The 20,874-nt window shown below is 53.4% G+C and overlaps 1 protein-coding gene across 3 annotated transcripts in view; it reads left to right on the forward strand.

The window, feature by feature from the left end:
• CNTN3 (contactin 3) overlaps window positions 1–20,669 on the forward strand; it is a 115,625-nt gene extending 94,956 nt beyond the window's left edge. For 2 of the 3 annotated variants that reach the window (XM_070391459.1, XM_070391461.1), the window contains 12 exons: window positions 1,930–2,057; window positions 2,775–2,950; window positions 4,300–4,417; window positions 5,532–5,690; window positions 5,787–5,936; window positions 7,597–7,667; window positions 8,899–9,133; window positions 11,652–11,767; window positions 12,306–12,489; window positions 16,472–16,584; window positions 17,647–17,815; window positions 18,715–20,669. In XM_070391459.1, the coding sequence (XP_070247560.1) occupies window positions 1,930–2,057; window positions 2,775–2,950; window positions 4,300–4,417; window positions 5,532–5,690; window positions 5,787–5,936; window positions 7,597–7,667; window positions 8,899–9,133; window positions 11,652–11,767; window positions 12,306–12,489; window positions 16,472–16,584; window positions 17,647–17,815; window positions 18,715–18,812 (1,717 nt within the window). In that variant the 3' untranslated portion in view covers window positions 18,813–20,669. The remainder of the gene's footprint in view (window positions 1–1,929; window positions 2,058–2,774; window positions 2,951–4,299; window positions 4,418–5,531; window positions 5,691–5,786; window positions 5,937–7,596; window positions 7,668–8,898; window positions 9,134–11,651; window positions 11,768–12,305; window positions 12,490–16,471; window positions 16,585–17,646; window positions 17,816–18,714) is intronic. The other variant, XM_070391460.1, reaches the window with a different exon arrangement.
• The last annotated feature ends 205 nt before the right edge of the window (window positions 20,670–20,874 follow it).

The raw sequence follows: 20,874 nt of genomic DNA on the forward strand, positions 1-20,874 counted from the left end.
CAGGCAGCCTGCTCCGCACTTTCCCCTCTCTAATCAGACTGTGTTATTACCGATGCTCGGCTGTGGCCACGCAGTTCAGGTCAGTGTTGCCAAGACAACGGTGGGCTTTCTGAACAAACAGGCGTCTGAAGGGTCGTACATGCGATGCCATCGCTGAAGCGCGGCCTGGGCCCTCGGGCAGCTGAGGGCAATGACCTTTATCATCCCAAGCCGTCCGCAGGTGCACGAGGTTAAGTAAAATAACCCCTTTGACGACGAAAGGGGGAGGCCAATGGAGGGGGCCGTAGAGGCAGAGTGTGGAGCTGCCCGCTCCTCAGAGCGAGCTGGAGAGCCGGCCACCTTCTGAACGCTCATCTCGTGAACCCACATTTAACTCTGGTGCCTCGCCCGGCGCCGCCCGCATCGGGGCCCTGGCCGCTTCCAGAAAGCATGCCCTGAAAGCCTAGGGAGCCGTGTCACCCACGGGTGCTGTGGGGCGGTGTGGGTTATGGAAGGCTGGCTGCTGGAAGCAGTCCCTCCATCCTTTCCTGACGGGTGTCTGTGTGTCTGCCGTGATGTGCCCGGTGGGCCTCTGAGCACTTCCTGGAAGAACCCGCTGTGGAAGGAGATAGCCTGAGCTCACAGGCTTTCCCGCTGAGGAGTGTGCGTTCTCTGGGAGGCGTGTGTTAGGAGTCGGTGCACCTCCTGCGTGGCAGCCTTGCCTGGGTTGCTGCCCCTCCACTCAGGGTGGCCAGCGGGGCGGGGGGCAGGCTTGCTAGTCAGGAGTGAGGGTTCTTGCCTCATGCCCGGGGGATTTCCTGTTCTCCCAACATTCCTAATGGGTCCGTATGTGTCCTGAAAGTTCCGCTGTCACACCCCATCTCAGCACGGGAAGACAGCTGTCATTGCCTGGCTGTTCTCCGGTACCAGCCAGAGCATCCGTGTAAGCTGAACTCCCAGTCATTCCACAAGCGACATCGGTCCCTGGTCTGAGCGCTCTCCACCCTCCCAGGGTGGGGCCCAGCTTCCTGGAGGCCCCTGTCCCACCTCCTCCCTCTCACTCCGGGCCGATGCCTCCCGTGTAAATGTCTCCGAGGCCTCCCGGCATCCTCTCTCCGCTTCCTCCACTTATGAACATCTCCAGCAAATCGCTTTTCTATATTAGCCCTGGCAGGCCGAATTTCTGGATGGAAGTTACGGATCAGTGCTGTGCTCTTTGGGGTCAGGGCAGAAAACTCCCTCCGGTGGGATTAGCCTTCGTGGTGGGTCACGTGCTTATACTCACGCTTCTCCCTTTGAGACTTTTCTCCGCCAGTTTTCTCCTTTCTGCCTCCCCTACAAAAGGGAGGGAGGGAAGAACCCTTTTGTAGGTTCGATTCCCAGTCAGGGTACATGCCCGGGTTGTGGGCTCGATCCCCAGTGTGGGGCGTGCGGGAGGCAGCCGATCAGTGATCCTCTCTCATCATTGATGTGTGTGTCTCTCTCCCCCTCTCCCTTCCTCTCTCTGAAATCAATAAAAGTATATATATTTTAAAAATCTGCATTTTCCTGGGTTGAATGTGCTTCTCCCAGGTTCATAATGAAAAGCCAGTGGGTTCCTTATTTCTCGGGTCCTGTTCTAAATTTAAGGAAAACAGTCTCGGCCCACTTTTTATTTTCTCCAAATGGATGAGGGTAAGGCACGAGCGACCTGCCACACCAGGCCTGTGTGGAAAATATTCCCCACTTATTTGATGTTGGAACCTCCCAAATTAGGTGCAAGGTCGGTAATGCAGTTAAGTCATCTCTCCCGGGGGACGGAAACTTAACTTCCATTTCCCTTTATTTCCAAGAATGCCTCAAATGTACTAGCGTAAGGCAGCACTTCTGTTAGAAAAATTGCTATTTATTTGGGGGGGGGGGGGGATGGGACTGCTATACATTTACTTGTCAAATCTGTATTTCCTTTAGAATTTCTTTCCTAAAAGATGGAGGGCTCAGCATCGCCAACGTGACGAAGGCCGACGCTGGGACGTACACCTGCTTCGCAGAAAACCAGTTCGGGACGGCCAACGGCTCCACGCGCCTGGTGGTCACAGGTGGGGTCCCCACGCGGGCGGAAGCACACGGGTCACCGTGCTGGTGACCTGCGTTCCGTCACGCTGTTCTGCTCTGTGAGGTCTCTGGGATCCTCTCTGTCTTTCTCAATATCCTTGATGGTGTCTGGAGATGTTTATGACCACGGAAGGGTCGTTGATATCCGTAAAAGCCACTTAGAGTTGTGCATTTATTCTGCTCATTTATGGGGAATGTCTGGCCCGAGGGCCGTAGAGGGCCCATGAAATCCTTTGGTCTGGCCCTGCCCAGGCATGAGGGGTGAGTAAGTGAAACCTTTGACCAAATGGAGCAGGCCCATTTTTAAGCGGATAATTTTGTATGGCCTGAGAATGATGTTCTAAGTAGCCACATGGCCTTTGGCAGAAAAAAGGTTTCCCCACCCCTGACGTACTCATTCAAGAAAAAACCAGAGCACCTACTGTGCGCAGGTCCTCGGGTCATGTCATCAGCGCAGATGAAGATGCTGCCCTGGGAGGCCGGCCTCCTAGCTGAGGTCGGAAGAAAACAAACAGTGGGAATGACAAGCAGGGAATTAGTGGAAGGAGAACACTGCAAACCATCTGAAACTCGGGGGCGTGTGGGAGGTGAGCCGGGGCGGACATGCACACTCTAGGCTAGATGAGCAGTCGGCCTGGGAACGTCGCTTTCATGGAAACAAAATGCTGGCGTTTTGCTTAAAACCTGATTCCTACCCCCAGACCCCACGAGAATAACACTGGCGCCGTCCAACATGGACGTGTCCGTGGGCGAGAGCGTGGTCCTGCCCTGCCAGGTGCGGCACGACCCCCTGCTGGACGTCGCGTTCACCTGGTACTTCAACGGGGCGCTCGCCGACTTCCAGAAGGACGGCTCTCACCTGGAGAAGGTGGGCGGGGTGAGTGGCCCTTCCTTCCTGCTCGGTGTAGACTCGAAAAGCAGTGCAAGTGTGGTGCTCAGGAAATGCCTCAGAAGTCTGGTTTCCTCATTTGTGGTTCTAACCGAGTCAGGCTGTTGAGAGCTTCACCCGTGGTTACTCGGCTGCCCTGCTTGGTGTAGGTTCTGCATGAGGAATGAAGCCATCTCCCTATAAGAGACAGGTAGCGGAAACATAGTTTTATAAGGGAATCCCTTCGCTTGGGAATTCAGGTCTTTGTCTAGAGCAGTGGTACTCAACCTTCTGGCCCCTTAAATACAGTTCCTCATGTTGTGACCCAACCATAAAATTATTTTCGTTGCTACTTCATAACTGTAATGTTGCTACTGTTATGAATCGTCATGTAAATATCTGATATGCAGGATGGTCTTAGGCGACCCCCGTGAAAGGGTCGTTCGACTGCCAAAGGGGTCGCGACCCACAGGTTGAGAGCCGCTGGGCTGGAGGCTGGTTCGTGGCCTTGAATTGGTGCATGGACCTGTGCCTTGGTGACAGTATTCTGCCGTCAGCATAAATCAGTAAGCCCTCCACCGCGACATGACCCTTAAGCACAGGCAATTCGGGAAATTGGTTTCCTGCTGCGTGAGGAGTCACGTGACAGCTCTGCCCTGGGATTGTGTGCCAGTGGCAGCATTGGCGTGAACACGGGGGGAGGTCGGTCTGCTTGTCTTTCACCCCGAGTGTTTCCAAAGTGGTCTTTTAGGAGGGAGAGGGGCTGTTTAAAAAATGAAAACCCAAAATCACAGCTTTCAACCCATCCAGCCCCTTGCCATCAGGACTAGGCTGCATATGCAATATTCATTGATTACAAAAAGCCAACGCACCTTTTGGGGAAAATTACATAAGCTCAGAAAGCTCCAGCCAGCCTGGCTGCCCAAATCTGCCCCTACCCCCCCACCCCCGCCCCCCGGAAACCCACGCACCCCCTCCTCTTCCCAGGAGATTTGCACACAGGTGGGAACCGGAGAAAAGCAGGAGCGGGTGCTGAGCTGGCTATAAAGAGAAGTGTCACCTGATAGGAGGAAATAGACTCTGAGACCATAGCCTCTGCCCTCATTTATTTTTGAAACATAAATGCCCGGAGGAAAGCTGGTCTTCAGCCATGGAGATCTGTCTGCAGGCCTGGCGGTTTCCCCCTATCTCCTGTGTGGTTTTCTCCCTGTTGTTCCTATTTCCATACGTTCTGGGGTGTTGGTCTTCATCTCCCCCACGTGTTCTCCCTGGATACAGGTCTCCTCCTTGGCCACAGCCTTCACAAGGGTTTGTGTTTGCAGAACAAAAGTGTGCTCCTTGCGTGTTTATTCCCGCAGAGCTCATCGGGCGATTTAATGATCAGGAACATCCAGCTGAAGCACGGGGGGAAGTACGTCTGCGTGGTGCAGAGCGCGGTGGACAGTGTCTCCTCGGCCGCTGACCTTGTAGTGAGAGGTAAACGCCGATGCCACCGTGTTTCTTATTGAACATCTTCCCTGGGCCTTTCTCCCCGCAGTGAAACCAGGATGAGGGGGCAGAGGAGCGTGCGATTTTAATGTTGATTTGTTCCCTGGTCCCTGAGAATGTGATAGTAAGGATGGGTGCAAATTCAAAGAAGTAAAAATTTCAACTCCACCCTCCGTATAGCTTTAGCACAGCAACTGCTCAGCTGATGTGCTGTGAGCATGTAGTGAAGTCAGTGATCGAGTTTAATATGAAAGGGAATCATCGCGTGTGCATGCATGTGCATGGCATGCACACACTTGTGCATATGCATGTGCATGTACGCACATGTGTGTGCACACGTGCGCGTGTGGTGCGTGTAGACGTGTATGTGTGTTTTGTGTGTGTATGTGTGTACTTGTGTGTGCATGTGTATGGAAATTCCAGAAGAATCAGTGTCATCCTGAATGCCTTCGGCAGTGGTCGGCAAACTCACTAGTCAACAGAGCCAGATATCAACAGTACAACGATTGAAATTTCTTTTGAGAGCCAAATTTCTTAAACTTAAACTATATAGGTAGGTACACTGTTATTAACTTAATTAGGGTACTCCTAAGGCTTAGGAAGAGCCACACTCAAGAGGCCAAAGAGCCGCATGTGGCTCGAGAGCCACCGTTTGCCGACCACGGGCGTAGGGGACCTGAGCTGCTCTCCAAGGTGCTGATTTGCTGCTGGGCTGAAATGACCCGCATGTCTCCCAGAGCACAGCAGCCCAGATGACCTTCTGGGACGACTGAGATGTGCCCAGTGGTGGCAGGAGTGGGAACCCCGCCCAAAGCAAAAACATTGAGTTTGAAGAAGTGCAGAAATCCTTCTGAACTGGGGCCTCAAAAGCTGGCGTCATGTGCCGCTGTGAGCCATCCCGATTGCGGAATGACTGCCTCACAGTCAGATTTAAGGCCTGACAACAGAGGGGGGGGGGAGGTTATTACAGGTAAATGGCCTTTTCTGTGAGTGCCTTTGAAGTCAGGATTCTGGCAATATTAAAGTGGTCATGTGGCATGCCCTTCCCTTGGGAAAAAGAGGGTGACACATGCGGCCTAGCTCCTCCTGCTTGCCTTCCCAGGCTCCCCTGGGCCACCAGGAAACGTGCAGGTGGAAGAGATTACAGACACAACAGCCCAGGTGTCCTGGACAGAAGGCCCCGACAACCACAGCCCCATCACCTCCTATTCCGTCCAGGCGAGGACCCCTTTCTCCGTGGGCTGGCAGGCCTCCAGGACAGGTAAGGGGTCAGGCCGATGCCGTGGGTACCTGTCCGTGGATTGCCAGTCGGCACCGAACCACGCAGACTCTGACCTCTCTGACTTGCTCTTTGTAGTGCCCGAGGTCATTGATGGGAATACACACACTGCCACTGTAGTCGAGTTAAACCCGTGGGTGGAGTACGAATTTCGGGTTGTAGCCAGCAACAGAATCGGAGGTGGAGAACCCAGTTTGCCCTCAGAAAAAGTAAGAACTGAAGAGGCAGGTTAGTGTTCCGTTTCCTGAGTAACGAGCGGGTTGGCAGGTTTCCCCGGGGGCGAGCTTGCATTCCCCTCGGCCTTGGTCTCCCGGCCAGCGGGGGACCGGCCTCAGTGACCCATCGGTGCAATGAGCCCCCGTCTTTAATGGCAGGACTGGCCGTACAGCACTTGTCAGAAAGACTCCCTTGAACGTGCTTCAGATGTACTCTGGCATGTCCAGCGTCCAGGGCATTGTCGGCGTCCACTAATGCATGTTGAGTGGATCTGGTGTTGTCACTTAAGGTGATAATTACTCGCTGACCTCGTCACCCTGTTAGCAGGGAAGTGCTGTTTTCATTTGTAAGGAGCCCCGACAGACTGTGGGATAATGATGACTCGGAGTCGGCGGCCAGGAAACCTCGCTCCGCCGCCGGCCCCCGAATGAGTTCAAACAGGGCACGAGGAGGGACATCCGGCCTGTGAGGCTTCAGCCAGGAGAGAACCATTGCTAGAATGCCCCACCTCAGGAAACGATTCACGTGAACCATACGACTGTTTGACAGTTCTGAAAATATCCTGACGTCACAGCTAAAAATAAAAAATCGGGCATCCTGTCCCATGATCGAGGCATCTGAGGGGATGCAACGGCTCCCTGTCGGATTCTGTAATATGAAGCGATACTCCATGAAACGTTGTTTTAAACACAGCCCGTGTGTCCATGTCGGCTCTAAGCCAGGATCCGAGTGATGGCACCCGTTTCCATAACTTGAACGAGGCTGCCTCACTCGGGGCGACGTAGATAGCACGGGTGCCAGACCTGGATGCTGTGGGCCATGGGGACCACATCTGCCTGGTGCTCATTCATTTTCTCACCTGGCATGTTAAGGAGCATCCCCTGTGGCCAAGCACCTCCTGGGTGCGGTGGGTGCCGCTGTGAACGAGACCAGCTGCAGGGACCCTGTATTCTAGCCGCATCCTGGGGCTTTCTCAGCACCGGCTCGCATAGGAGAGAAAGCTGGTGCCTGTGAGAGGGTCAGTAGCTCATCAGGGGCCTCTAGACTCCCAGGCAGGGCATTTTTATGTAAAGCCGCTGTTCTATGATCGTCCTGTTATCATTCCTGGTGAAGCACTGGCCTTGTTTTGCAGACCTTCTGACTGAGTCCACTTGTTTTCTTACAGGTTGAAACCTTGATCATTTCATACAAATGTAAATTATGTACCGATTCCCCCCCAAAGATATAGGCAGCTTACCCTTGAACAGGTAGGGGCTAGGGGCACTGATGCTCATACATTTGACAGTCAGACTCTCAGAAACTGAAGTTGCAGCTCAGTGTCCCCTGGGGTTGGTGCCAGGACCCCTGTGAATAAATACGAGGTGCTCAGCCCCTGTCCAGCACGTTGTAGGTCAGTGCGTGTGGCTGGCTCTGCCTCTGTGCATTGCGGACTCCAGACCGCAGATCCAAACCAGGGCAGATGTTCGCTGAGAAAAACACATGCATAAGTGCTGCTCAAGGGCCCACTGCGTACATACATGGAGAGATATGTTGCATATATGCAGACACGTGTACACAATGTGCCTGTGATCAGATTATGTCAATTATGGAAAACGAGCAAGATCGCATCTTCTTTCAGGCACACGTTGCCAAAGGCAGGTAGGGTTTCACCTCTGTCTCTCTAACCTCACAGTCCCTGAAGTGCCTCCTTCTGAGGTCAGTGGGGGAGGCGGAAGCCGGTCCGAACTGGTGATAACTTGGGAGGTGAGTGTCTGGGTCGCATCTCTCTTCAGGGCCCTGCTGATCCCATAATCCTCGGGGCCTCAAGTGGGGGGGGCTCTTGGGGGGCTGGTGCTGGGATCCTGCTGTTCTCACAGTCCTCGGGGCCTGGAGGGTGCTAGGGGGGTTGTTGGGGTCCTGCTGGCAGCCAGTGCTTTTTAAAAAGATACATTTTTATTAATTTCAGAGAGGAAGGGAGAGGGAGAGAAAGATGGAAATATTGATGAGAGAAAACATCATCTATTGACTGCCTCCTGCACGCCCCCTACTGGGGATGGAGCCCGCAACCCGGGCATGTGCCCTGACAGGAAATCGAACGGTGACCTCCTGGTTCATAGGTCATTGCTCAACCACTGAGCCACGCCAGCCAGGAGGCTAATGCTTTTAAAGCTCAGGCCGGCTAATCACTGGGCCTAGCATTTTTCATATTTTTAAAAATTGCATCGTTGTCACATTTTACAGACAGAACACTAAGGCGTAGAGTTATTAAATAATTTGCCCGAGGTCATCGGGCTGGGGAACCCAGGGGGAGAGTCTGGTCCTGGCTGCTGACCCCCAGCTGCCCGTGCGGCGTCCGGAGCAGCTGTGCCCTCGCTGGTGAGGGACCCCCCTGGGACGCGCCCCTGACGCCGCAGGTGCTGGCTGCCTGGCCCTCCTCTCAGCTGCTGCTGGATGTCACAGTTAAGAACAGTTTCAATGAGCACATTTAAAGCAGAAGCACTAGCATTGTCTCTATGATTTAAAGACGTTGAAAAAGGTTAAAAGTCGAGATCGTGATGGGATGGGAGTAGGAGTTTTTGATGTGACCCAAATGCAGCTTTGAGTGGGTGCGTGTTTTTATTTCCCGTTCTTCTAGTTTTACGGTTTTGTACTTAATTGTCAAATCCATGTGTGGTTTCTGTTCCTAAAGTCAACATGAGGGATAAGGTGGCATAGGAGATGTGTTTATTCCACTTACTATTATTGTTATTACCATCATCATTCTTATTATCATCATCATTCAGGACTCAGGCAGAAAACATCATGCTCAAACACATGAACAGCTTTGGAAAATTTCAGAATGACTGCCCACCTGGGTCCCCCTGTGCTTCCCCTTAGCTTAGCACCCAGGCAATACTGTGTGGATTCCTCCCTGGTGCGCCCCCTGCAGGCCGGGCTGGCAGCGGCACGCACCCAGCCTTGGTCCCCTAGGTGACGGGAGTTCTCTCTGTCACAGCCGGTCCCTGAGGAGCTGCAGAATGGCGAGGGCTTTGGGTACGTCGTCGCCTTCCGCCCCCTGGGCGTCACCACCTGGATCCAGACCGTGGTCACGTCCCCTGACGCCCCACGATACGTGTTCAGGAACGAGAGCATCGTGCCCTTCGCGCCATACCAAGTGAAAGTGGGCGTCTACAACAACAAGGGCGAAGGGCCGTTCAGCCCCGTGGCCACCGTGTTCTCGGCAGAGGAAGGTACACACACGGCGATTGTGCTCCGGGTCCAGCCTGAGCCCGAGCCGTGGCCCCGGCCCGGTTTGGAGTTCTCTGTGGCCTCAGATACAGTTCTCCACCGAGCCACGGTTGGGGGGTGTGGGGCATGGTGAGGTGCCCACGTGACGTGTTGACTCGGCCGATGGTGAGCGGACGTCACGGCCGGTCACAGGTCTGTTTGTGGGGACATCCTGAGTCCCAGCTGTGACAGCTTCCTCTCGTCCCGCGTGCAGGTTCAGTTCCTGATCAGGGCACATACCCAGGTTTCAGGTTCGGTCCCTGCTTGGGGCGTGATCGATGTTTCTCTCTCACATGGACGTTTCTCTCTCTCCCTCTCTCCCTCTCCCCCTCCCCTTCTCTCTCTAACATCAGTAAACATATCCTCAGGTGAGGATTAAAGAAAAAAGACCATTCCCTATGTTCTCCTGGAAATGCCCTCATCTCCAGGGTCACAGGTTCCCACGACCGAGCAAGTTGACCCACCGGAGGGGCGGCCAGGGCATGACCTTGGGGAGGTGTGATGGTGCCGCTTCGAGCTGTGGCCCAGTGCATCACCTTCTACCAGGACTAGGCCCCATCCCGTGGCTTGGCCTTTCTTTATGCCCTCCTGCCCCCCAGATACTGTCCCTGCTTAGAGAATAACGCTGACGGAGGAGACCCCTGTGACATGGCGGGGTCATAGGTCAGGAGCCTCGGAGCGCTGTCTTCTGAGTTCACAGGTGTCCAGTGCTCCCCTTGGCTGGCGTTGCCTGGGTTCAGTGTTCCAGGAAGGAGAGACCTGTGGGTGCGGTTATGATTTCTCATTTACACACGAGGAAAGGGAAGCTTGATGGAAGAAAAGAGGAAATGGGCCCAAACCCACGCAGACGCCCTGAGCCAGGATTTTGACCCGAGGCCTCTGCTCTGCACTGTTCTGAGCTCAGGAAACAGATTTCACAGGGTCTCCTCTGCGGCCAGTTCCCCCAGCGGCCCTAGCTGCCTGCCAGAAAGCATAAAGTCACTCAGGTTTTCTTCCTACCCCACCCCTCTTATCCTCTCCTTTTCTGCTGAGTAGAAAGCAAACAGGTATCACAAACATCTTTGCAAAAGAAAGAGCTGTTACAAATTCACAGCCAGACCCCATTTGCAAGCCCTGCTGGGGTTTCGGGACAAGGGCTGGTCTGGGGTCCCCGGAGGGATGGCAGTCAACCAGGGAGCTCTTGGCCTGGAGGTCCCCGGTGGGGGGGGGGGGGGGGGGGGTGGAGGCCAGAAGGGGGCAGACACGCCTTACCCCTCCCGCACTCGCCTTCTCCTGTTCTCATTCTCCTCCACTGAGGACTTGGGTGAAGGCCTCTCTGTTCCTGATGTCAGGAGAGGCTGGTATCTGTCTATGAAAAAGGCGAGGGACTTACTGGAAACACACTGGGATCTCTCTCTGAGTCCAAGGAGGAGGTCAACAGAAAGCCTCATTGAGGAGGAGGGAGGGGGGCTTCATCAGAGATGCCCTGGGGCCCAGACGGGCTGCCTCGGGCGCCCGGACTGACGGATAGGCCCCGAGTTCTCCTCGTCTTCCCAAACCAACGTTCGCATCCCCAGGAGAAGCATCTCCGAGGCCCAGGCTGGGCCAGGAATCTGTATATATTGGTCAGCCATGGTGGGGAGCTGGGTCGGTTAACAAAGAAGTGGATTCTTGGGGAGGAGTCTCCTCTCAGAGCTGTGCCCTAGAGGGGGTCCCTGGGAACCCAGGATGCCCCCCCGGGGGCTGTCTGTTACAGGGGGGACCTGGGACTGTGCATGTGTGTCTACACCTTCCAGAGGGCCCACCCTCCACGTGAGTGTGCGAGGGCCTCGGCCAGAGAAGGTGCTCGCTGAATGCTTCTGGGATGAATGAACTCTGGAGCCCTTGACCTTGGCAAGTCACAAAAGGATGGTCAGCCCAGCCGGTGTTGCTCAGTGGTTGAGCATTGACCTATGAACCAGGAGGTCACGGTTCAATTCCCAGTGAGGGCACAGGCCCGGGTTGTGGGCTCGATCCCCAATAGGGGGAATGCAGGAGGCAGCCAATCCATAATTCTCTCTCATCATGGATGTTTCTATCTCTCTCTCTCCCTCTCCTTCCTCTCTGAAGTCAATAAAAAATTATTTTTTAAAAAAAGAAGAATCAGTAGCATTTGTGGGCACAGGGGCTCCCAGCAGGAGCTGCGGGTGAAGAGAAGGCATGGTGGTGGGTGGAGAGGACAGAGGGGAAGAGGGAGACAAGCTAGGCCTGAGGACGGGGGGGCAGGAGCGGAGAGCCCAGGCCACCGTGGCCCCTGAGTCGTGGCTCTGATGTCCCCTGTCCCTGAGGAAGGGAAGTGGGCCAGTGTCTCTGTTTTCATGACATGGTTCGTGATGTTAAATAATTTTTACTGAATAGTCTATGAATTTTCAAATGTATTAACCTGCTCTCTGACAATAAGAACTTCAGTAGATTTTTTAAATTTCCTGCCAACATTGTATTTTGGTTGGTGTTCCCTTGCAGAACCTACAGCGGCTCCAGCTCACGTCTGGGCCCACAGCCTGTCCTCCTCGGAAATTGAGGTGTCCTGGAGCGCCATCCCGTGGAAGCTGAGCAGTGGCCATCTCCTCGGCTACGAGGTACTTGCTCTCTGAAGCTCGGTCTGGAGGGTGCCACACCCCTCGCTCCGTCCCTGTCCGTCTTTTTAACAGGCATTTCACTGGCATTTCACCAGCATGTGGTCCCATGTGAATATCCAGGGATATTGAAATGAACCCAACAAGTTGAATGAAAATAACGTTAGTTGGGGTAGAAAAGGAAAAAAATAGCCATCGAAAAGGAACTGGACCCCTAGGTACGGTTTTTAGAAGGCTTGACCGAGACACGAGGGTGAGATCGGCCTGTCCGGTTCTCGTTCAGGGAACGTCCATGCCATTAGGATGGTCCTCAGCTCTCGATCTTCCTTTCTTGGTGGCCTTGGCATCTGTAGACAAATAACTCCTTTCCTTTCTCCAGGTACTGTCTCCTCCTTGAGCCTCCATGGCTCAGAGCCCACTGTGTGCAGCACACAGTAGGCACTTTGCGAATACTTGTCTAAACAATGACATACATCAGGGCGCCCACTTTAGTGAGAGCCTCTGAGCGTGAAGGGGGCACCTGTCGTGTCTCGGCCCCCAGGTGCGGTACTGGACCAGTGGAGAGGAGGGCTCGCCGCGCAGAGTGAAGGTGGTGGCAGGGGAGACCGCGGCCCGGCTCCACGGGCTGAAGAGCCACCTGGTCTACCACGCAGCCGTCCGGGCTTACAACAGCGCAGGTGCCGGGCCCTTCAGCGCCACGGTGAATGCCACCACCAAGAAGACGCGTAGGTATCTTGCGTGTTGGGTGGGGGGGCGGCGGGAGTTTGCATCCGGAATGGCAGCTTCTGTGTGTGCGGGCAGCCAGCCCAGCTCAGCCCCTGCAAACAGAGCCACACGCATTTTCCCGATCCCCCAAACCCCAGGGGAACGGGCACGGCCCCCGTTCAGAAAGCTCAGTGTGAGGTGTTGAGTCAAGTACGCCTGCTTTTCTCTTAAACTGTGACCACCTTACTCGGCTTGGGATTTCTGATAAGTGTGAGAAAGTTAACATTCATGTCAAGGGATCAGAGGTGATTTCTCTTCCTCTCTCTCCTACGTTGTTTGAAAGATGGCAACGCAGAGTAAAGGTTACCCTCAGCGGGTCCAGGAGGGATGCTTTAAACCGGACCAGGCGAAAGCGTTGCCCTGAGCCGAGTCTGTTAGCTGTGCTCGCGGGGACTCACTCCCAGCACCAGGCTGGAGTTAGACCATGGAGCATGTGGGTTTGCAAGTAAACTGAAAATATCATCGTTAGGTATGTTTGGTATTCCCAACATCTATTGTGAATTGGTAAGATTTAAATATACGTCATTACATATTCAAAGCACAGTGTCCATCAAAAGTTCCAATGGCAAAAATATATGCAACAGGCTTATCCGGCTCTTTCCCTGACTTGGGAACTGATGTGAGTACTTGGCAGGAGACGGTGGTTGTGAAACCCAGGAGACACCAACCAGGGACCAGCGAGGGACTCGGTGAACTGACCCGGCCGGAGGAGGGGGCTGGTTATAAATCAATAGGAATATGGCAGCCGTGCATAGGAGAGAAGTAAATTTTTAAAAAGAAGCAGAAACCACTGTAATATTTTCAATAACAAAGTTAAGTTTATAAAAATAAAACAAAGGGTGACTGAAAAAATAAAAATAAGCAAAACCCTTCATGATTGAGCGATGGTACATGAACACCCAATGTAATGTGCAAATTGCAGGAAACAATAAGGATAGTGATTATGATTTTTTTATTTTTTAAATATATTTTTATTGATTTCGGAGAGGAAGGGAGAGGAAGGGAGGGATAGAAACATCAGTGATGAAAGTATCATTAATCAGCACACCCCCTACTGAGGATTGAGCCCGAAACCCGGGCATGTGCCCTGAACCATGACCTTGCGGTTCATAGGTCGACGCTCAACCACTGAGCCACACTGGCCGGGCACGATTATGATTTTAACGGCTGGTGCTTTCACTGTTCTGTGAACACCTCAAGCATTGAATTCCCTAATTCTCAACTTAGAGAGAGGGCGCCAAGGCGTACGCAGCCCCTGACTGTCCCCAGATCACAGAGGAAGAAGTGGGACAGCCACCCATACCTGGCCCTGTCCTCTAGGTGCCCTTTCCATTGACATGGATATTCGTGTCTCATTCAGCACCAGGTTACTGGGACTCTACCCTGTGCCCAGGACCCGGGAGTGGGGTGATCTGAGACAGCCAGCACTGCTGTGTACACGCGCTGTGCAATGATGGAAGTTCCACCAATGGAACAAAATCTCTGGAAATTCCACAATTCATCAGGCATCTGCATGTTGGCCATGGCTGTTACCATGGACACGTTCCCACATTGAGTGGGAAATATAGAGATAACTGAAATCCCTAGCCCAGCCGGCATGGCTCAGTGGTTGAGGGTCAACCTATGAACTAGGAGGTCACTGTTCGATTCCTGGTCAGGGCACATGCCCGGGTTGGGGGCTTGATCCCCACCAGTATGGGGCGTGCAGGAGGCAGCCGATCAATGATTCTCATCATCGATGTTTCTATCTCTCTTCCTTCCTCTCTGAAATCAATAAAAAAATAAATATATTTCTACTAGTAAAAATCTCTAATCATCCTAACATTGTATAAAAAGAACATGGCTAGTTTTTAAATTTCGTGTCAGTCATTTTTCAAACATACCACGATACCCATGAAACAGAATCTCTTAAAGCTGTTTGCGATATTATAGTTACTTCAGTGTCATCCTCACCTTTGAAGTGGCTTTAGCTGCAAATCCTACTTGCGGGTTTTGATAAGGCTTTTGTGGTTATCGCCAGGGAGACAATTAGCGGCATGCTTTGGGCGTCAAGAACTAAACCGAGGGCTTTGATGACTCACTGGCTGGCTGTTCACCCAGCCCTGTGCCTGGCGAGGCCCTGGGAGCCACTCATTACATCTCGATTGGTGGCTGAAATCTACAGAAGCAGGCCCTGACCTCGCACCCCCTGCACACAGACCAGGTCCCCAAAATGCCCACCAGGCCGGCGGCAGTCCTCGGCTCACTTCCTACCACCCTGGCCTCCTGAAGTATTATAAGGAATCAAATATACTTCCTTTTGGCTGAAAATTGTGATTTTAAAGCACTCACTGGAATCCTCACCATCTTGCTTAAAAACGTGCGAGCGTTGTGTCCCCGTAATCACGGAAGTCGGTGTGCGTGGCTTTGCATCGGACAGATCGTGGCTGCTCTCTCTTTATCTGTGTACAATAATACGGGGGCTCTCAAGTAATGTGGCTGCCGCTGAACACTGAATTTTTGATCTCCAACTGCGTGTGCTTTGCGAGAGCGTTTCTCTTAACCACTAAGTAGCCTCTCTGATAAGATGAGCTTCTGTCACTTGCAACCCAAAGCCAGCTCTTCGGAGCACCTTCCACCCAGAGGCGCTGAGGAAACCGGCAGGCGGCCCAGAAATCCATCGGCTCCTGAAAAGAAACACAGAGAATCCCATGTCCAGGGATCGAGAGGACGAAGGCGCAGGGCTAATATTCTGCTTTCTCCACCCGGACGGCCAGCAGGGGCCGTGGCGCCCCACATGGACGGGTCAGCCGGCACCCCCAGACCCTCTCGGGAGATCTCAAACTGCATTTTCCCAAAACTGCACTCTTGATGCTCCGCCCACCCCATGACACGTGTCCCTTCTGCAATCTTCCCAGGGTTTCTGTTGCTCAGGCCGCAAATCTCAGCGTCACCCTCGATTTTTCTCTTTCCCACGTGCCCACAAGTGATGGAGAACCCGCCGCCCCCTGCGCTCGCTGCCGTCCAGTGCAGCCCTCGCACGGGTCCGGGCCAGGCCCCCTGTGCGCAGCCTGCTCCCACCCTGGCCTCGCACCCCCTGCACACAGACCAGGTCCCCAAAATGCCCCCCAGGCCGGCGGCAGTCCTCGGCTCACTTCCTACCACCCGGGCCTCCTCCACTCCTGCAGGCTCTGCCCTCTGCCCAGGGAGCCCTGTGTCCTGGTGCCCATGTGGCAAGTTCCCGTGCCCTCTCTGCCTTTGCTCCAATGTCGCCGCAGCGCCACCACGGGCGCCCCCGGCTGGGAAGTGTGGCCCTCACCCGACACTCCTGTCGCCCTCCTGGCTCTGACCCAGCGCAGTACCCGCCTGTGTTACCGCCATCTCTCCCCCTGCTCGGACTGGAGCGTGGGCCCCTCGGGCAGAGACCGCCCGCTTCCATCGCCACTGTCCCCAGCGCTCTGTCCCCAGGGTCCTCGGAACAGGTGGTGCCCTGAGTGTGTGGACAGACGGGACTGTCCCCATCGTCAGGGTCTGTTCCGAGGTGGCCTTGTTCTCCCCCAGGTCCCTCCTCGGGGCAGCAGCGATTCCATCAGCACCTCAAGGTTATTTCTCCCAACCAGACACGCTGGGGAAGTGGGCATCTCCCCCCCTGCACAGCGTCCCTCTCGGCTCTTCCCAGATCCTGGCTCTGGGGCTGGATGATGGAGGGGGGGGGGGCCCGGACCCCCTGGAACCAGGGGTCCTGGGTTTGTGGCTGCACCGATGACGACCCGTGTGTCCACCTGACAAACGCGTGTGGACCGGCTCTGTCCGCTTTGCACTTGAGGTTTTCTGGCTCCGCCCGCACGCTGGGCATCCCCCTGGGTAGATGCTGGTCCGCTGCCTCCCTGACGGCCCCTTCTCTGCCCCGGGGGCAGTTCCCTCCGAGCTCGGTCCCTGATAACCCCTCACTCTCACTTCCAGCGCCCAGCCAGCCGCCGGGAAACGTGGTCTGGAACGCCACGGACGCCAAGGTGTTCCTGAGCTGGGAGCAGGTCAGAGCCATGGAGAACGAGTCGGAAGTGACGGGGTACAAGGTGAGTGGCGGGGTTTGTGGTGGTCTCGGCTCCCGCCGGAGCTTTCCAGGGAGCTGGGCTCAATTTCCTCCGTGAGGGAGGTACGGCTTCTGAACACAGCTAATGACGTCATTCACATGTTAAGCCTTTTATGAAAAAGGCTTGTTCCCAAAATGTCTGATTCCTTAAATACAATGAAAGTGAAATCATTCTGCTCACGTGGGGGTTTTGGACGAAACGTTTGTAAATTGTTTATGTGAGTTTGCTGCTTCTGATGCTACCTGTGGACGACTTTAAAAACAATGAAAACTGCCTGGCTGGTGTGGCTCAGTGGTTGAGTGTTGACCGATGAACCAGGAGGTCACAGCTCGATTCCTGGTCAGGGCACTTGCGGGGTTTTCTGGCTCAATACCCAGTAGGGGGCGTGTAGGAGGCAGCTGATCAATGTTCCTCTCTCTCATTGTGTTTCTATCCCTCTCCCTTCCTCTCTCAAAAATCTCAGCAAATCATATTTGAGCCTTAGGTTTGGCTCAGTGGATAGAGCTTTGGCCCACCCATGGTTCAATTCCGATCAAGGGCAAGTACGTTGGTTGCAGGTTAGATTCCCAGGCCTCGGTCAGTGCCCAGCCCTGGTCAGGGCATGTGCAGGAGGAAACCAGTCGATGTGTCTCTCTCACGTCGATGTCTCTCTCTCTGTGTGTATCTCTCCCCCTCCCTTCCACTCTCTCTAAAAAGCAATGGGAAAAATACCCTCGGGTGCGGACCAACAACAACAAACATATTTAAGAAAACACAATGAGAAGCATTGTCTCCGGTCCTCTGTGTGTGTCCGCGATCAGGGCAGGGGGCCTGTCCCCCCGCCCACACACACCTTCCCGCTCAGCTCTCCGGGCAACCCTAACCCCCCAGACGCTGTGGTTGATGGCCCTGCCACGTGCGAACCCCGGGCGAAGACCGTGGAGAGAGAGAGCTGAGGATGGGACTTAAGCTGGGTGGGTAGAGATGACAGGCACAAGGCCAGAGCAGTGAGTCCTATGAGAAACACAAACGTGGGCGACATGAGTGTGTGTTGGCGCCTTCCAGGTGTTCTACAGGACTAGCGGCCAGGGCAGCCTGCAGGTGCTGAGCACAAACCGAACGTCGGCCGAGCTGCGGCTGCCCGTCCAGGAGGGATACGTCGTCCACGTCCGGGCCACGACGGCCGGAGGGGACGGGGCCAGCAGCGCGCCCGTCAGGATCCCGAGGAGAACCAGTAAGCGGCCAGGCCACACGCTCTCCCCCACAACATCCTTGGGGACCCCGAGTCCTCAGGGCCCATCTGTCCACTCCTTCCCCACACTCTGTTCATCGGGTGCTGAGACAGTTCGGGGGGGTTGAGGGGTGAGCAGGGGGAACTAATTCCTCTCGAGTCGTGCAAAATCGGGAAGGGGAAGACAGGAAGACGGAAAAGACGTGAGAAATATGTAGCAAAACCATCCATTTGGATCCTCCCCACCCCACCCCCGCCCCGCACCATGCTTGCCCAGGGAAGCTTGCTTTAATGAAACCCTCCATTGATCTCAGTTGTGTGTGTCATAGAGTAGAATTGTTTTCAAAATTAAGTTGTTTTCTCAGATTCAGTTAAAGTTAAGTGATAGTGTATGAACAAAGCCTAGAATTGTTTAAGAAAATGTAAATACAGCTTGTGTTGCTCAGTGGTTGAGCGTGGACCCAAGAACCAGGAGGTCACAGGTTCAATTACCAGTCAGGGCACATACCCTGGTTGCAGGCTCACTCCCCAGTAGGAGGCATGCAGGGAACAGCTGATCAGTGATTCTCTCTCATCATTTATGTCCCTTTCCCTCTCCCTCCCCCTCTCCCTCCCCCTCCCCTTCCCCCTCCCCCTCCCCTCCCCCTCCCCCTCCCTCTCCGATATCCATTTTAAAAATACTTTAAAAAAGAAAGAAGGAGGGAGGAAGGGAAGGGAAAGGAGGGAGGAAGGGAGGAAACCAGTGTGTTCATAGATCCCCTTGGCAGCTAACATGTGCCCCACTGTAAACAGAAGGTGCTGATCATGACGTGTGGTCCTCCCTGCTCTGAGAGGAAGAGCGGGGTCTTGCCGTGGCCGGTGATGCAGGAGCCGTAGTAACCACCTGTCTCTCACCTCGACAGGTTCGGACGCCAGGGGCTCCCCGTCGGCCATCGCCAACGTCCACCCCGTGTCACGCTACCTGCCGGCAGTCCTGTGCGTGGCTCATGCCCTGTGGTGATAGCAACTCTTTTTTACTATTGACTGCAAGTTAATTGGTTACAAAAAAAAAGTGCTTTCATGAAATGCAGTGATTATGCATGGTTTCCCCCCACCCCCAACTCTGTATTTTTAACTTTCTACGCAGGTAAAATACAAATGTAATTCAAAGACAAGCAGTACATCCTTTTAGGGGAATCTGAAATGCCTTAATACTTGATAAACCAAAGGACTTTATATATATTATGTATTTCAGACTTTTGATACCGAGGGTATCCCCCCAAAATTCAACACACACGTTGAATAACTATAAAGGCGGTGTTTATTAAAATGCATTTCATTCTCAAAATGGAGCTATGGGCTGTGGAAGGGGGTACACATTTTGGGGGGACACCCTAGAGGTGTCTGTAAGCGACGGTTTTACACTGCCTGTGGGTGAAGACGCCCATCCTCCCACGCGGACACACGTCTGTTTGTTGTGTCTTTTATTCATGCAGAGAAGCTCACTGAGTCCAAAAGTTAGGCTCCCCGCCAGAGCAGCAGTGCTTGGGAGAGTTGATCAGTGTTATTTCGAAGGGGTCAAAAACGCCTTTAGAAACTGCCCTGTCCTGAAGAGGGCGCCTGGGATTAGAAGAAGAGTTGGAAAACGCTGCCCTGGGGGCCCCAGGGTCCTAGGGAGGGGGTGGGATTCTTCCCACGCCACTTTACCCAAAACTCATCTGTAAACCGTGGGGACGGTCACACCGTCACACCCCCCTTACCTGCCTCGGCCCCGGGAAGGACTTGGAACAGAGAAGGAAGGAGGTGTGAGGGGGCTACCTGCGCTGTGCAGGCCGCGGTGCGAACGTGTTCACAGCAGATGCAGGGACCGCGGCGTTTTCATAGCCCGCAGCCCATTCCAGAGCGGGCTTTTGTTTCATTCAAAGACGCTGTGAAATTGGAAGGGTCACACTTTCTCCTTCTCGAAAATTAAAAAAAATAATAATAAGCATGACTTGTGTCCTTCACGCCTAGGAACAAGTCGCAGCTTTTATTAAAACCCCGTGGGCACAAGAAGGAAGGACCTGAATCTCAACCCAGACATTAAACAAAATCCACACGGCTTTTCATTCCCAATGTCGGGTTCCATTAAGAGGCCTTCTCTTTTTTGGGGTGACAGAGACGGGCTTTTTTTTTTCTTAAATGAAATCCAACGGGTCTATCTGAGAGAGTCGGGCAGGCTTTTTAGTTCCTGCGGTAAATTTGTAATAGAGCCGGGCGAGGCTGCTGACTCTGATGTGTGTGGTTTTCAAAGGCTTTTCAAGGACGCGGCTTCAGAGCAATATGCAGAGAATAACGTGAAATCCGCAGATTGAGTGTCAGACGAGGCAAAAACAATTTTTTACCTCTCTCTCTCTCTTTCTCTCTCTTTTTTTTTTTTTTTTTTACCAATTTCACATTTTTGCAGAAACTTGTTCTTCTCTGCAGAATTCTCAGAATTTGAAGCCAACAGTTTCATGTACCAGAAAGCATAAAGCCTTGTTTTTACGTTTAGAAATTTCATTTAAGATAAAGTCGTCCTACACAGAGGAGAAGAATATTTATAACTCTCTCCGCAAGGTCTGTATATACTGTAAATACCGAGGAAAAATCTAACCATTGCTCCTTCAGTCAAAAACAGAGGCCGCGCTCTCTCCAGTACCCGTGTGTGCAGCCGCACGTAATGGAGCGTACGGTACCTCTTTATGACGTAGTGATTCCTATGCTTCCATCTTCAACACCATTGCTCTGTGTCTATGGCGTTTCTAGCAAGATATCTCCATGAGATTTGTACATTGTTTCATATTGAAAAGTATAAAAAGTATCTTTACATTTCTGTGCGTGTATCCTATGGTTATCTGTATGTATTCTTTTCTATCATTCTAATAAAATTTATAACAATCAGATTGCCTGTCCGTGATGAATTAGGGGATGGTCCAAAGGAACATTGAAAGGGCCCCGGAATGATTCTATTTTTCCCGCTTCTCTGTTGTAACAGGATATTTTAAGAAGTATGTGTGCACCCTGTCGACTGAGTACACCCAGCCTGTGAGACGATGCCCTCT

Source organism: Myotis yumanensis, unplaced genomic scaffold (assembly GCF_028538775.1).
Source record: "Myotis yumanensis isolate MYYU_CA2020_CCGP unplaced genomic scaffold, mMyoYum1.0.hap1 SCAF_14, whole genome shotgun sequence".
NCBI classification, from domain to species: Eukaryota; Metazoa; Chordata; class Mammalia; order Chiroptera; family Vespertilionidae; genus Myotis; species Myotis yumanensis.